This window comes from Anabrus simplex, chromosome 5 (assembly GCF_040414725.1).
Source record: "Anabrus simplex isolate iqAnaSimp1 chromosome 5, ASM4041472v1, whole genome shotgun sequence".
NCBI lineage: Eukaryota > Metazoa > Arthropoda > Insecta > Orthoptera > Tettigoniidae > Anabrus > Anabrus simplex.
Genome location: NC_090269.1, coordinates 44,440,093 through 44,458,414, shown reverse-complemented (window position 1 = coordinate 44,458,414; position 18,322 = coordinate 44,440,093). Strand labels below are relative to the sequence as shown.

Sequence of the window (18,322 nt, the reverse complement as noted above, 5' to 3'; positions counted from 1 at the left end):
AATGGAGGAGCTGAAAGGAACTGGCCACCCTACCGTACGTAAACTCCAGCTCAGGCACACCTCTGCGGAGGTTCGGACCTGCCTTTGGGCAGAATATACCCTTACCTTACCTTCACCACTAGCCCACATAGAATGTGCTGCTATCGTACAACAAGAAAATTGGTCCAGGGCCCACTAGGCAGAAAGAAAAAGTGGTAATATAAATCATTTCACCTCTTCACCACTAGCCTGTAGAGAATGCGCTGCTAGCACACGGAAAGATAAAAGGTAATTTTGATCCAGGGGGAAAGAAAAAAGTGTTAATTTATATTAATTCAGCTTTTCACCACTAGCCCACAGAGAATGCACTGCTATTGCACGGCAAGGAAAAAGGTCTTTTAGTAGGTTCAGGCTAATCTTTTTCATTGGTAACCTGTCGTTAGAACACACTCCCTTCGAGAGGCCAGCAAGAAGAAACATCATTGCACTTTGTATTAGTTCTTAAGTAAACAGGTTGGCAGCCTTGTGCACTGCACAATCACATTGCCTGCGAGAAATTAACATACTACAGTCATACCGCGCTGTAACGGTTCAAATCCCGTTACAAGATGATATCTGTATTTTTATTATTGTATGATTTTATCTGTATTTTATTATTATTATTCTTATTATTATGTCAGTATTATTATTATTTTATCTGTGATATTGTACTATTATTGTAATTATCCGTTTTATTCGATTTTGCAATTGCCTGTTGCTTGCAAGATTGCACTTAGATGTATACATATATACGTATGTGTAGTATAACATTCAATACCTGTACAGTGAGAATTGTTGTATATATCAGGGATGGGATGTGACGTTGGGGCATTGTGCAATATTACTGGCGATTCTGCCAAGTCATCGCCGCGCCTTGGCTATGTCATCGTATTTATTTAGAATATGCGCGCACGGTGTCATCGCCGCGGGGCTATTTCACCACTGTATGTAATATTTGTCGCGTAGGTGGGAGTATGTCATTGTTATTTTTGGAGATTACGTAGCTGTGTCAACCAAAGTCTATATAAGGTGGGTGCACATTGTAGCGTCAGTCATTACTTATACGGATGCAGTACAGTGAAGTAGTCTACTAGATCAAGAGGCCTTAGTTGGCCAGTGAACGAGAGATGGTGAAGACTCAGTGAGCCATTATTGGTCATTGAGAGAGTGAGACCAAATGGTTGGTCCGTCACTTAGTGGAAGACGCGGACGCAAGGCTTACCAAGGAGTCAGAGAGGGCAACCCTGGACCTGCCAAGAGGTCATACCATATTGACTTACAAAGAAGTCAGATGATATGGAGAAGAAGCAGTCGCAAGGATGTATCACCACGTTAGGCGTGACACATCTACAGTAAACACCAGAGCAATGGATTACGTCGTAATTACACTCAAAGTGTTCAAGGTACAGTCAAGTGAATCAGTGAGGGAAATATTTCGTATAAATTGTTAAATGTCCGGTCAAGAAGAATTCAAATTCATGCCTAGTTTCTTTCAATTGCAATGTCATAATTTCATATTCTCATCTGTTTTATCGCAACAAGACTCACTATTTTTTGATATATTATTTAAAGAATATATATTGTTCTATCAAACGAATTCATAGTTTTATTTCATTAACAGTAATATATTTTAACCTCAAAATTAATGGGGAAACCGAACGCCAATCTCCTTTTCCCAGAACTTATATGGTATGTTGTCAAAAGTAAGCTTATTACCCCACACCCTAGAGATGGTCAAGAGTCTCATTCTATTATTGCTGTACTGAGTGACAGCTGGCGCCCTTCAAATAACGTATGTGTAAGTAAGCAGGTAACAAGTAAGTGTGAGTACAAGGTTCGACGAGTGTGTATTTTATTTAATGAATATTAATTTTCATAATTTCCATTTTAAATGCAGATATTCAGATTTTTCAATTTAAGCCAGATATATATATATGTTTCAAAAGTTAGTCAGCGACTCAGGAACATCCTTACAATGTGGCGCCCAACGTGGGGCTCGAATAAATTCAGAATTTGGTCTGAATGACAGCATATCATAGGTTCGTTTTGGGAGAGTATGCGCATTTAAGCGAACGGAAATTATTACCGGTGAATTTCAGGAGTGTAATTTTGTGATATATATTTGTATTTTGGGGATATGTCAAGGGATTTGAAGAGGGAAATTAACTTGAGATCGCGTACTATCACTAGTGAACCAAAGATGGACAAGGAAGACAATAACAAGTCATGTGAGGACGAGGTCATTGCTTCTGCGGACATCCAAGGTGAAATTCAGAGTAGGGAACAGGTGAATACGATGGAAGCTTCTGAGGTAATTCAGAAAAGTGCAGAAATTGAGAAGCACGTTGAAACTCCAAACGAAGTCCCAGGGGGTAGGGAACGACAATTTCTTATTTTGTTGTTGGCCAAAATAAACGAGATGATTGAAAAGGTGGATATTAGTAACGAAAATAATAAGAAAGAGATGAAAGAATTAATTAGTACTAATAATGAAAATAATAAGAAAGAGATGAAAGAATTTTTTAGTAGTATTAGTAATGAAAATAATAAGAAACAGATGGAAGAATTAATTAGCAGTAATAACGAAAATTGTAATGCGATCATTAATAAAATAGATTCTAAGATATTAGAGATAAACAATCAAACATCTAAGTCAGAATATATGTTAGAAAGTAAGTCAAATGAAGAGTGTGTTGAAATAGGAGGTAAAATGAAGTTGAATCGGAGCAATATTCATATTCAAATTGAGCATGTCAAAGGAGCATTTTCAGGAAATATCGTAGAATTAAGTGATAAAATTTCTAGTAATCGGGAAGAAATTCATGAGGTAGTCGAGAAGAGATTGGACAAGATTTGCAATGCAGTTAGGGAAGATACGAGGGAACAGATTAGTAGAATTGAACAAATTGAAAGCAAACTTGTGGAAGTCAGTGAACTACGGAACGAACAGGAAACGCTATCACAGCAGGTGAGAGAGAGAGAGGAAGAATTGCAGGAAGACGTGAGAATAGTGGAAGAGAATGCTGAAAGAGCAGCGGAAGAAGAAGAAGAAGAAGAAGTGAACTGCCAGGGAGTGGTACAGCAGAAAGGTAGCGGTAAGTCGGCGGGTGAAGTGGTAATAGCGAGTGGTTTGCTCAATAGGGATCGTGATTTAACCAAGTTTTCTGGAAAAAAGTTCAGTACTACAGAATTTGTAAAAGTAGTCGAGAAAAGATTTGCAAGTAAGTTGAGGAATAATGTTATTGAATGGGAATACGTGCTGGAAATTTTGTCTAATGTTTTTATCGGTGAAAGTAGAATATGGTTTCGAGTGTACTGGGATAATATGTCTAATTTAGGAGAGTTTAAAGTTTTCATTGACAGGCTCTGGAAGAAATGTTTACAAGGGCGCGCGAGAGAGAGAGAGCGCATGATGTCTAGGGAAAGTAATATTGTAGAGAGAAGGGGAAAAATGTTAGCCGTGTATCAGAGAAGGGGTAATCATGATCCGCAGAGGATTAATAGTTGTGTTGATGGCGATAGTGGTCAGAAGAGTAACCAGAGAGAATCGGGAGATGGGAGGCGTACGGATTTGAGTTATCAGAGGGATTATGATAAGCCGAATATGAAGGTTATCAAGGTGTCGTTATCGAGCCAGAGTATTTCAGATTCACAGGGAATCGGGTAAATTAAGTGAACAGTCCAAAGGTAGAAGATGAACTGGTATTTAGTATAAGTAGTTATCTAGTGAAAGTAGAGTTAAGAGTAGTGTGATTGTGACCTGAGTAATGTTAAGTGAGATATTTAAGTAATGACGTAGTCATATATAATGCAGTAATTAATGGTAGCGGTAAGTTAGACGTAAGAAGTGTTCTGTTAAGTGATGTAAGTACTTGTAATGCCGAGAATATGACGTAAGTAGTGAGGTAGTAACTCCGATGATGGAAATTGTGATATGAAGAAGGTACTATCAGATCTTATAACAGCCGTTGGGTAAGTCATAGTGAGTAAATAAGATAGCGGTACCAGTCAATTGAAGATAATTGTAAGTTTCAGCCATGCCTTGTTGTACCAGAACTTGTGTATTCAGTTGTTTTAGGAGCTGACTTGGTTGCAAATCATGGAAGTAGAGTAGACTTTGATTTAGGTAGTGTGTGTTTGTTCTATGAGGAAACTAGCAAAGAAGTACGTGTTAATTATGATGGTCTGAGGTAAGTGTGTTGGTGACGTGTGTTCTTTGAAATATATGAGAGGTAAGTGAAGTTGTTCCTAGTGAGAGGAAATGTGTTGTTGGGTGTGTTACGTGTCTATACGACCAGGATCTGAGGGATCGTCGGTATGAGGCAGTGACGTGAGGTAATTTGAGTGAATTACAGGAGGAGTAATTGGGTTCGATGTTAGGTAAGCATCGAGATGTATTTAGTGGTTAGTGAGGAAGAACACGTATTTGAACATAAATTTGTAGTACATGACCATTCATCGTTTGTGGGAGGTAAGTACCCCAGTCAACTTAAAAATGCTAGTGACGTTTAAGAACAAATAAACATTATGCTGGATTACGGAATAATTGAACCATCTTGTAGCTATGGTATTGAACCTTTAATTATTGTTGCCAAGTAGGATGTGATTTCTTGTGAGATATGTAAGTTTACAAGGGCAAAATTGATTCAGTTTGAGTGACAGAGTGCTACTCAGAGTTCCATTTCATCATCTGCAGAGGCGGGAAATATGTTGAAGTTATTATTTTGTATCAGGGGTATTTCACTATTGTGAGCCGTATCGGGAAGTGTGCATATTCCTTAAAAGATCAGGAAGGGAAGATTGTCGGTACTTACAACATTAAGAACTTAAAGAAGTATTTCACGTGAGATTTGTTGAAATAAGAGTAAGATGATTAAATTTTTGTAAGAAACTAGCAAAATAAAACTAACATCTGCGATTTGCGTGTGAACCAAGTGTCGTATTGGTGTATTGGAAGAATAAGTGCTACATTGTCATGTACTGTGTGAAAAAAAAAACGGAGAACAGGACATTGGACAGTTATCTGCGATAACAATATGCGAGAACAGTTCTCATATAAGTGATATTTCACAAAAAAGTTTTGATATGTTAAAAAAAAGGAGAAGAATGTGTATATTGATTGAAAATTATTTGTGTGTGTTAAATTAAGGGCTATGCTCTTGTGAATTGTATGAGAATGGGACACTGAACAGTTATCTACGATGGCAATGTGCGAGAAAAATTCTCATATGTGATGTATTATAAAATGTATGGATGCTGAAAAAGAAAATTATTGTTGTATACTCATTTAAAGTGTTTATATGTGTCAGTGTTATATTTATATTATGTTGTTCATAAATCAATCGATTCTTTGTTCTTCGATTTATTTATGAGGGAGGCGAATTGTAACGGTTCAAATCCCGTTACAAGATGATATCTGTATTTTTATTATTGTATGATTTTATCTGTATTTTATTATTATTATTCTTATTATTATGTCAGTATTATTATTATTTTATCTGTGATATTGTACTATTATTGTAATTATCCGTTTTATTCGATTTTGCAATTGCCTGTTGCTTGCAAGATTGCACTTAGATGTATACATATATACGTATGTGTAGTATAACATTCAATACCTGTACAGTGAGAATTGTTGTATATATCAGGGATGGGATGTGACGTTGGGGCATTGTGCAATATTACTGGCGATTCTGCCAAGTCATCGCCGCGCCTTGGCTATGTCATCGTATTTATTTAGAATATGCGCGCACGGTGTCATCGCCGCGGGGCTATTTCACCACTGTATGTAATATTTGTCGCGTAGGTGGGAGTATGTCATTGTTATTTTTGGAGATTACGTAGCTGTGTCAACCAAAGTCTATATAAGGTGGGTGCACATTGTAGCGTCAGTCATTACTTATACGGATGCAGTACAGTGAAGTAGTCTACTAGATCAAGAGGCCTTAGTTGGCCAGTGAACGAGAGATGGTGAAGACTCAGTGAGCCATTATTGGTCATTGAGAGAGTGAGACCAAATGGTTGGTCCGTCACTTAGTGGAAGACGCGGACGCAAGGCTTACCAAGGAGTCAGAGAGGGCAACCCTGGACCTGCCAAGAGGTCATACCATATTGACTTACAAAGAAGTCAGATGATATGGAGAAGAAGCAGTCGCAAGGATGTATCACCACGTTAGGCGTGACACATCTACAGTAAACACCAGAGCAATGGATTACGTCGTAATTACACTCAAAGTGTTCAAGGTACAGTCAAGTGAATCAGTGAGGGAAATATTTCGTATAAATTGTTAAATGTCTGGTCAAGAAGAATTCAAATTCATGCCTAGTTTCTTTCAATTGCAATGTCATAATTTCATATTCTCATCTGTTTTATCGCAACAAGACTCACTATTTTTTGATATATTATTTAAAGAATATATATTGTTCTATCAAACGAATTCATAGTTTTATTTCATTAACAGTAATATATTTTAACCTCAAAATTAATGGGGAAACCGAACGCCAATCTCCTTTTCCCAGAACTTATATGGTATGTTGTCAAAAGTAAGCTTATTACCCCACACCCTAGAGATGGTCAAGAGTCTCATTCTATTATTGCTGTACTGAGTGACAGCTGGCGCCCTTCAAATAACGTATGTGTAAGTAAGCAGGTAACAAGTAAGTGTGAGTACAAGGTTCGACGAGTGTGTATTTTATTTAATGAATATTAATTTTCATAATTTCCATTTTAAATGCAGATATTCAGATTTTTCAATTTACTGTAAGCCAGATATATATATATGTTTCAAAAGTTAGTCAGCGACTCAGGAACATCCTTACAGCGCGAAGATATTGACAATGCACGTGGAGATCCCTTATACTAATGTTGCGTGAACAGGACTGGAGTAATGATACAGATTCCAGCAGTTATAATGTGGGAAAGAGCACATGAGTGTGACATCAGTGTTTGACATTATGTTCATCTTATGATCGATAGGAACATTCTGTTTATTATGTATTCAGACAGGAATGTTACACGCAGTGCATCTCAAACAGTCGTGAAAGTCATGCACATGTCTCGTACAAAAAAGAGTGGATTCATCAACTGAAAATATTTCTGGTCTATAACAAGATATGACATGATAAGGTAGCTGATAGATTTTGAAGCTTCTGGGTGATACACTAAACCACTGCCATTGATGACATGTCGTATGCAACTTATGTGTAAGAATGAATAATGCTACGAAGTGGAAAGCAATTGAAATTATGTAGTGGTTCGAGCCCCACTGTCGGCAGCCCTGAAGATGGTTTTCCGTGGTTTCCCATTTTCACACCAGGCAAATGCTGGGGCTGTACCTTAATTAAGGCCACGGCCGCTTCCTTTCCACTCCTAGCCCTTCCCTGTCCCATCGTCGCCATAAGACCTATCTGTGTCGGTGCGACGTAAAGCAAATAACAAGAAAAAGAAATTATGTAGAAAGTCACAGATTAGTTTTATGGAGGAGAGTGTATAGGGGAATATTTCAAAGATCTATTGTCATATTATCATGGAAATAATAGTGACCACTGTTAAAGTGTATGTTGGTAACATTGTATACCACTCCTATCTTCCATATTTACGTGAATAATCCCCGCCACCGAATAATCCCCGCACTCTAACTTAAGGAAGGCTCTTTTTGAAAAAAAAAAAAAATGCCAACATGGACGCACATAAAATCTGCACCCCAATTTTGTGCCTCAAATATTTAAGAATAATCCCTGCACCCTCACTTTAAGAAGGCTCATTTTGAAAAAAAAAATCCAACATTGACACAAATAAAACCCGCACCCCAATTTCGTGCCTCAAATATTTAAAAAAATGCAGGGATTATTTGCGTAAACACGGTATTATGCATGTCAATTTGTCAGTCAATTGTTTTTTCTAATAAAACATGAAGTTACGTATTGCTGTTTCTAAATGTGTTAATTCATTCCCAAAGAATAATAATTTAACAACAGTTGTATTTGTTATAATAAATTGATTGTTTTTCTTTATGTTCTTAGATCTGTATTGAGCTGACGAACAAAACATCGCCCTTTGAGAAGTACTGGGATGAGAAATCTGCCACTCCTTATGCTATTCAGGGTAACAAGATAATTGTGTATGATGATGCTCGCAGTCTCACCCTGAAAGTAAGTACAGTTTCCGAGTCATTGTTTGTTGATTTATTACCATACTGTGAGATTGTGAGTTGCAGGTGATGGCGGACTGTTCAACCAAACCAGGCTCCGTTCTCTGAGATTGACTCATAATGTTCACATAATGGAGCTTCAATGTGCTGATGACAATGCAACACCTGCCCATACACCTGAGGAGCTTCAGACATCCATCAACTGTTTTAAGGGAGCTTATGAACGGTTTAATCTGACCATAAACACCCATAAGACTAAAGTACTTGCACAGCCAGCACCAGTTGGTACTGTCCCTGAACTAAATGTCACCATAGCACGAACACCTCTTGAACAGGTAGACCAATTTACCTACCTTTGAAGTATTCTAACTACACTCTGCAACTCAGGAAAGGATGTGGAAAATAGAATATGCTCTGCCCATGCGGTTTATGGCTGCTTCTCCCACCAAGTTTTCTTGAATAAGGATCTCAAAATATATACCAAACTAATGGTGTACCGAACTGTAGTCATAACAACATTACTATATGGATGTGAAACCTGGACACTTTACCATTGTGACATAAAGAAACTGGAACGCTTCCATCAGCAGAAACTTTGATCCATCATGAACATCAAATGGGACGACTACACAAGCAGTGTGGCAGTTCTTGACAAGGCACATATGAACAGCATAGACGCTTTCTCATCGGCTTAGATGGGTTGGTCACATCCAGCGTATGAAGGATAGCTAACGGCCTAAACAACTTCTCTAAGGTGAGATTGGTCATGGCAATCTTCGCCAATCTTCGCATGATCATGACGCCACACAGATCACATCTAAAGGTGGTTGGAAGACGCGGTTGGATCTGACGTAGTTTCTGCTTTTCATGGGTTTCAATTTCTTGTCTGCGACATGCTAGCTCAAACAGTGAGACACCTTCTGCAGTTGCTTTGTGCGGATGTTAACTTGTAGTCTTGTACCTTTAATCAATTAAATATGTTCCCTCGACAAATATATTGCCAAAATTTCTGTATTTTACATTCCGTATTTCATGGTGTTTGGATATTATTTTTCTGCTAGTGTATATATATATATATATATATAAAGAGAAGAGAATTAAAAGGAATGCATAATAGGATAAACACGTTGATGACTGGTCAGCATTGCAGTAGGGAGTGATAGAAAAGCGGAGACAAACACAAAAACGCAAAAGGACAAGGACAGTCTCCACATCTTTGTACAGCAGCCTCTTTTTGATTCAAACTCCAAGGGGAATCAGAAAAAGAAATTGAATTATCCAAAATTTGAATTAACAAGAATGATTATTTTATTGAAAATATAGTACAGTACTGTATAAATACCGTACATACAATTTAATAATTCATTGTAATTAATTATTATTACAGTATTATGCATTCTATCGTACCTTAACACCTGCCCTGTTGTCCTGTAATGTAGATGAATGTTTTTCACACGAAAATATACTGTATAAACAACAACATTTACAATGTTTACACACAATTCAGCACATGTGACAATACACTAATTTCATTGCTCACTTAAAAAACTTAGTGATTTCTGTTTGTTTGGGTTTGTTTAGTTTTATCTGATGTATAAAATCCTCAGTTTCATTTAAAGCTTGTAATGTCTCATAATAAACATTTGACTGAGTTTCAACAAATCATCTTCAACTTCCTACTATTTTGAAAGCTTCAGATGTGGTTGTTACCAGCTCTTCTATGACATTGTGAATGCTCTCCTTGTCATCATTGGATGGATTGGAATTTTGTAGCACTTCTTGCAGAATATTTTCTCCTGTCAGATCTCCACATACTGCAATTTCAGTATCAACAGCTAAATGCATATCATAACTGACATCAGTCACTACTTCTCATCATCCCTTAGGTTCCACATTCATTTCTAGTTCTTCTGGAACAATTTCTGCATTGGTTTCTTCATTTTTGAAACCTGCTTTACGGAAACAATTTTGCAGTTGCTTGCTCATATTCCAAGGTTGACGACTCTGGAATGGGGGAAATGGAAGTTTTCCGGAGGACAAGTGCAGATGCCCGTAGACAAGCAATGGTCAAGGTCATGTCGATCCTACACTCATTAACAGTCACAGAGATAAAGGTTAAGTCTGCTAACAATAGTGACTACCTGACCATAACTTGGAAGCAACAATCAAAATAGAGAATTCTTGGGAATTATTTTGAAGACTTCAATTTGTGTAACCATTACAAAAGTAACTTGCAATAAAATCCTGACTATGAATCATCCAAATGTAAGCTTCCCAAATTAAATACAATTTTTTTTGCATTGATTAGAATAGGCATTTCAAGGGAAGTAAACTTTTATTGGAATTATCCAATGTTGAATTAACCAGAGTCCACCGTATATTGCTGTCCAATAATAAATGGGCTTTCTCTTACATCCCTCCAATTGTGAGTTTCTGTTCATGACTTGGCTTTGTTAACTGTTTGATCCTTTCCATCACTTACGGTATAGTGACCTGTTGGGATTCTTTCCGTCTTCTGTGTTTGTTCTTTGTTCCGTAAAATGGGGTAACTTCAGCCACTTTCTTTCCTCTGATTTTCTGAAAAAATAACAATATAAGTTCTGCCGTGTTTGCTCTTTATTTTTATGTATGTACATAATTGTAATTGTTGTTCAGTGATGAATTATGATTATCAAAAGAGTGGGCGGAGTCTGGAGTGACTCCGGCCACCATATAAATAACTTAAGAAACAAATTTTTCTCCGACGTAAATTTACTTCGTCTACCGCAAATGTTTTAAGAAACCTGCAGAATGCCCAGTAACAATTAGCAAACAAATTAAAATGATTCATAGTGAATCAGATGTATAGTAATCAAATTTCCAGGATATTTCCAAACAATTCACATTTTTCCAAAGAAGAAACAATCTTATTTATCCCAAAGCATATAGGCATTGAAGGATATTGTTAACTATTTGAATGCTATGAAAGATAAGAAATGAATAAAAGATTCAAAAATTATACTCTCTTGAAGTCCAATTTATGGAGGTAGTAATAATAATGGTGCAGGTCTTTTCAGGTCGACGGCCTATTAGGCGACCTGCATGTCTGTGAAGATGAGCGCCCTACCTACGATAATTTCTAATGTTGAATACACCACACACAGCCAGTCCCTGAGCCATTGGAATTAATCAATTGAGGTTAAAATCCCCGACCTGGCCGGGAATCGAACTTGGACCCTCTTAACCGAAGGCCAGTACACTGACCATTCAGCCAACGAGTCGGACAATTATGGAGGTAACAAAAGATTAATTTTTTGTAGACTGTCCTTATTATATATTGTCTTCTACATTAGGAAATATCTAGGCCATCATTCAAGTTCCTAAGTGTGTATCATCCACATCAACTGACATCTGTCTATGTGGCAGCATAGTCTCTCTACAGGCACATTAACATTGAAGATGGGAAACATTCTTCCTTCCCTAGATGTATAGTTACCGTACACTCTGAATTAGGTGCGACAGTCCAAGAAGGGTGTTGTTTGTTCTGGTACCCTGAGAAGTTTCTTTGGGACAGATAAATGTCCTGGATTTGGATATGGAAGCAGAAATCATGAGACCTGATTCTTTCACAATATACCGGGCGAGTTGGCCGTGCACGTAGAGGCGCGCGGCTGTGAGCTTGCATCCGGGAGATAGTAGGTTCGAATCCCACTATCAGCAGCCCTGAAGATGGTTTTCCGTGGTTTCCCATTTTTCACACCAGGCAAATGCTGGGGCTGTACCTTAATTAAGGCCACGGCCGCTTCCTTCCAACTCCTAGGCCTTTCCTATCCCATCGTCGCCATAAGACCTATCTGTGTCGGTGCGACGTAAAGCCCCTAGCAAAAAAAAAAAAAAAAAAAAACTTTCACAATATTCTACACATGAATTTTATTTCAGTTTAATTATTTATGTTTAAGGGGCTTGATTCGTAAACCATAGCAGATAGATAGCATAGAAGCTAGAACTGCCAATAACAATAGTTCCCTTAGGAGGGTTATCAAACATTTACCTTTGATTTGCCAAGAATGCACGGGTCTGAATTTTGCAATGAAGGAACATCACATGCACAAGCTTATTAGCTTTATCGTCTTAAAGCCTTTGGTCACAGGGGTCCCAGGTTCAATTCCCGGCAGGGTCAGGAATTTTAACCATAATTGGTTAATTCCCCTGACACAGGGACTGGGAAAATGTGTTGTCTTCATCATCATTTCATCCTCATCTCGACGCGCAGGTTACCTACGGGTGTCAGATCAAAAGACCTGCACCTGGCGAGCCGAAGTCCTCGGATACCTCCCGGCGCTCTAAAAGCCATACACCCTCTAATTAGCTTTACCCAACTTGACACTTGCTACCCTAACCTCAAGGGGAAGCAAAAACAAAGAATAGAGATCCAAAAGTTCTAAACTACAGGAGTAAAAGCTGCTACCACACGACTGAAAAATGACAAAAAATAATAGGATAATTAGAAAAGGCCAAAAACAGAATAGGCTGGGATGCTGAACACCTCAGTCAATCTTGTGACATGACTTTCTGTAAAATCTAATGCGGCAGAAGGCCCGGTGACACAGAGAATAAGCCATATTACGTGGTGACTACGACGGGAAGGAAATTAATTGCTGAAAATTTAGAAAAAATTAAAAAGGTTAGTCACAAAAGGCAAAGAGAATAAGGGAAAGGAGGATTCACACTCGTACATCCTTAGGATATTTCATGATACCCACTAGGGTGATTACACTCCATCTGTAGACAGTCTAGAAAATTACATAGTACAAAACTAACTGAATTAAAGAAAGCCTTAATTTAAAGTCAAGTTAAATGCAGCACATCCTAACCTTTACATGCTAGAGGGGAACGCTGGTATCTTTCTGTTGCCATACCCAAGTAAGTTCACATATTAGAGAAAATTATAGTCGCCAACCTTATGTGTCACCTCAGCTCATCTGTAGCCTCCTGTGAGAAGAACCTCACTTGTCACTGCACTTCAACAAGATCCAGACAGCTACATGAGGTCCAAGATTACCGGTATTTATAGGAGTGAGCTGGGCGATGATCGGTTGGTTTAATTTGAACTGACAGCAGTGGCAACTTAGAAACAAAAGACGTAAGCTTTCTTGTACCAACCCCTAAACAGTTACAATTCTCTTCTAAGTCTTATACAATCCAAGCCCCTAGGTGACACTCCAAAATCAAATGTAGTACATCTGTTAATAAAGTCGCAAATCACATACTCTTCATTCATATCTGCCTGTACCCGTGAGACTTCACTGTCTTCAGGCATTAAAGGTGCTGCCTACCACTAGGGAGAGGCCGTTTAGATGTTACAGTCAATATGAAACTTAAACAGGACTCTGAGGTCTGAGATGCTGTTTGGAAACCAATCATCCTTACATGTACACATTTAAAAGACTAAATTCTAACTACACAAGCTAGAGAGACAAGCAATTTAAGTGGAAACAAAAACAAAAGAATATATAGGAGAATTTGTGGTTTAACAGACAGGACCACATGAGTTGAGGGCTAAAGTGTTTGGTTCTCATACCAACAGGTGTGCTGCTTGTGTCATTCATACATCATGGTCTTTAAATATTCTGATTCAAATCAGTGTGATAACAAATTAAAAGATAATTATTTCAGCTATCTATTTCTTGAAGTTTTATCGAATTTTTATTTGTACTATTATTTTTCATGTCATATGTGGATGTCATTGCAGGTGAAGCATGCAATGCAGAACGATCTTGCTGGAGTGATGGTTTGGCCAATGGATACTGATGATTTCCATGGGGATTGTACTGCAATGATAGAGGGGAATGATGTTAAATATCCAAACTATCCTCTCCTCCGTACAATCAACAAAGCAGTGGTGGATGCTCTGCAAGACATTCAGAATGAGATCCTCACTAAACAAGAGAAGGAGAAAGAACGTGAGAAGGCAAAATCAACGGACAGCAAGGGAACTGGAGCTGGTTTGATGGCTTCCACAACACTATGTATGCTCTCTTCAACATTTGCCCTTATGCTCAGGAAGTGATACCTATTACATCATCCCCAGTGTTGTGAAGGCATTTAGCCTTTGTTCTAAACATGGCATTTTTATTGCCCTGTTCTCGTAATGAGACCGATTGATAACTGATTACAAATCATAAACAGTGTGATCTTATGTGGTAATAGGTTAATGACTGCTGAAAGCAGGTCACAGCAGAACAAACTACAGGATGTTTCAGAAGTCCCTGCATACAAATTTGAGGAAGAGAAAAGGAAGGCAGGAAGCAAGCTTGTAGTTTTAGGCAGCTGTTGATATCGTGATCATAGCCACATGGCCTCCAGTTTTATATAGAATCTGAACTACAGTGATGTGACGTTTCATTCAAGAATCCCACATGCATTGGCCAGGATTTGAACTGCGACTGCCTTGGTGTCAGTACAACTTGGCTATCATTCCCCCCTCCCAAATTTGTGAAATTGTATCTTAAATATTAATAAATCATTTCAACAATAATTTTTCAGTATTTATTTGGGTAAATGTTTTCAAGGTCCAGAATAACAGACGTGTATTCTTTTGAGTTTATGCTGTGTGAACTGAAACAAACTGCAGGGATACTTACTTTAGGTGAAGTCTGCTACGCTAAAGAATATCATGTCAATCTTAGTACATAAGCGATACTTTTAGAAATTTTTTATTCTGATGGAATAATTTTTCCAATAGACTGAGAAATTGTTTGTCTAAGTGACCAAGACCATTGCACCTTATAACTTTTATGAACATACTGTATTTATGTCAGAAATAGCAATATTTCTTTTTCTTTATTCTAGCACATCATAAACACAAGCATGTTTTCAACAGAATGATCTGCTTTGTGTGTTTAAATGGCATTGCTACTCAAGCAATATAGGATGAATGGATGGTAGCCGTCTGTCTTTGCAGGATGGTGGTGTAATATTCTGTTTCAGTTTCAGCACCATCTTGAGAGGCTGATGTGTCCCACTCCAGAGCAGTGGCGGCTGGTGGTTTAAAAGTTTAGTGGTGCACAATTTTTACCATTGATATAACATGATTACAGGCTAATTTTCAAATCCAGATACATCAACAATACTTTTTATTATTAAAAATAAAACAAACATTTTACATTTCTATTTTCAGGAATATTACTACAACCCAGTAAATTTTCATTTAAAAACTCTTTTATCATATTGAAATAAAACACTTTGAGGTAGCCTAATTCCGGTATTGTATCTGGTTGAAATAATAACATTAAGTTATTTATTAGACCACCTAATCAATACAAAATCGTCTTGGATGATTTACATAAATTTGTTAGCTAATAGTGGGACATGTTTCGCCTTCTCTGAAGGCATCATCAGCCATAGTCTTAACCTTAAATTAAAAATAAGCGTCTAAATAACATGTAGTGATGAAATGAATTTTAAAATCTTGAAGAGATTTGAAGTAAAATAACATTAAAAATAACAATGATGGTTTGAAAATACAATGTGATGAGATACAATAGTGGAAGTATTAACAAAATTAACCTTAGAAGGCTGCTAAAATAAGTACAATGGAATAAAACAACAGATTGTTATACAACAAGTAGTAAGATTGCATAAAAGTAAAGTTGATAGTAATGGCGGTTATAATTAGACGATGGCGAAAAATCTTATGTGATCAAAGTAAAGAGGAGAGAGTAAAAGTCAAAGTTAGTCGAGAGATCAGAAGTTCATTATGATCTTGAAGATAAAGGATGAAAGTCAGATGCATATGGTGAAGTTGTAGAACACGTTGAGGATATGAAGTTGGTGAATAGAAGTTGAAGAACAGTTTCAAATAGGATCACTATGGACCATCTCAAAATTTGAAGTGATGTTCAAATGTTGTAAATTGTGAGTTTGTAGAATTCTAGTTGAAAAAGCATATACAAGTGGGATCTGTAAATGGAAGCAAGAAACGTAGAGTTAATTGTGTGAAAAGATATTTGAAAAATCTTGAAGTAGAATCGTATGCACTTACCACTTGACGGTGACAAAGATAGCTTGTAATATTATGAGTAAGAAGTATTTGCAACAGTAGACTTCTTGCTACGTGTGTTATAACTGAAGTTTTGTGTTGGAGGGGGATCTGTTTGCGTTGACGTAACTATTAGAGGGGGGCTGCTATTGGTGGGAGGGAAGGAAGAGAGTGTATTACTGCGCGTGTTGTAACGGTGTAAGGCTATTGGAGGGAGCGATGTTCCGGTGGGTGTGGCTATGGGTTTATTGGTTGTATTTGAATTAGAGGTACTAGCGGTGGGGGGAAGGGAGGGGGGTATATTAGCTGTAGGGGAGGTGGGAACTCTAATTGATGTGAGGTTGAAGATTTTTAAGAATTTGTTGGTGAGGGAAGTTGATTCTCGTAATAAAATAAGAATCTGTTCATACAAGGGGCTTTTTTTATCAATAGTGTCATTTAGATTTTTATCTTTATATGATATTTATTACATGTATTGTATCTGGTTTCGAAATTAAACGTCGCATCGGCCTACCCATTCGTTTCACCTCGGATTTTTCTTCGGCATTCCGTTGTGGAAACGGCCCAGACATTAAAGACTGCACCAAATTCATGATCTGGCAAAATACCACTAACTGATAAAAATGCACAATAATAAAAACACACATGCTGACACGAATGTTTACACAATGAAATCAATAAGTTACTTAGCTTGTACGCACATAACAAAGCTCACAACTATACTGAAGGAAATGGCAATGTTTATTTTCAAATTTAAAGCCATTAGTTATATATCCAACCACGGCCAACTTGATGCGTCGAAGGAGCGCAGCGAGGGATCCAGTCGGCTGTGATCCAACAGACAAACTTCCATCCAATGTTGCTAGGTGACATCCCTGTTCTATAAGACTCTCACATTGAGCGCCAACGAAATAGCGACTTTGCTAGTAGTTAGTTTCGTATGAGCACGGCCGACTGGATCCCTCGCTGCGCTGCAAGTCGGCCGTGGTAGGAGGAGCTAGGTTGATAAACCTCCATTTAAGCAATGTATAAGAAGCCACGCCTATCTTTTCCTCTCCCTGCGCACCCCTCTACCAGCCTAAAAGCACCCCTCAATCAGTCCCACGTTCCCCTCTGGCAGCCCAGGTTTCATCCTACCTCAGGTTGACTCTCTGCTGCAAACTTTCCGGCTCCTGCAGTGAACATCTAAGAGTACCGGCTTGTAGTCTTCTGTAGTCAATATTTGCTCTTTCAAGCTCTTGAAAGGTTTGTCTTGTTGAATGAAAATACCGTAGTTGAGTAATCCAAATTATAAAACTTTACCTAAAATAAACATAAAAAAATTAATGGGGGTAGCGCAAACCTGCAACCTTATGGAGAAACCACCCCTGCTCCAGAGTGGCTGTCCTTTCTGTAATTATGGCAGAGAAAGCATAAGGGTGGTAGAGGTTGCTCTTTCCTTTTGCTTGGCCTTCTTGGGTGTCAGCTCATTGGTTCCTTTATTTTCTACCACCTGGATCCCTGCACACAGCTTTCCACCACACACATTGATCATCAGCAAAACTTTCTCAGCAGCCAGGATCAGTGTTGGCCTCGAAGCACAGGTCTGGTCTTCCACTTAGGCTCATAACCTTGTGTAGATTACCATACCTTATACTGAGGAAGGAAATGGTTACAATATTCTAAACATAGTTCAGTTACATTCCTCAGATTTACTGGTATTTCTAATGCAAAACCTAGAAACTCGTTATTTAAAAAAGCAATGTTAAAACAAAGAAGAGTTAAATCTGTATGCAGGGACTTTTGAAGCTTATGTTATGTAGGCATAGATTTTAGGAACGAATAAATCTCCTTGGCCAATCAGATTAAATTTATAGTACACACAATAATAAACTGTATCTCGTGATTTTTTGTATTTTATTTCAACTTTCTCCAACTGGAGATTGCCCTTGAGCACAAAGAACACAAAAAGACAATATGAATATTAAAGGTAATTGTGAGTTGGTTAGGATATTTGACATACTGTACGCTCTAGCATTAAAAAGTTTGGGAGAAATGTTTCTTCAGGATTTGAATGGAATATTTCAAGGCAGTCACTGCAATGTCTTTTATTAATGCCTGATTGAGGTTAAATGAATTGCAGAACTGGATGAAA

General features: G+C 37.8%; 1 protein-coding gene across 3 annotated transcripts in view; it reads left to right on the top strand.

Annotated features, from left to right (window-relative positions):
- Nucleotides 1–14,685, top strand: part of Cht2 (Chitinase 2) — a 167,948-nt gene extending 153,263 nt beyond the window's left edge. For all 3 annotated transcript variants that reach the window (XM_067146861.2, XM_067146859.2, XM_067146860.2), the window contains exons 7-8: nucleotides 8,041–8,169; nucleotides 13,900–14,685. In XM_067146861.2, the coding sequence (XP_067002962.2) occupies nucleotides 8,041–8,169; nucleotides 13,900–14,217 (447 nt within the window). In that variant the 3' untranslated portion in view covers nucleotides 14,218–14,685. The remainder of the gene's footprint in view (nucleotides 1–8,040; nucleotides 8,170–13,899) is intronic.
- Nucleotides 14,686–18,322: the final 3,637 nt, after the last annotated feature.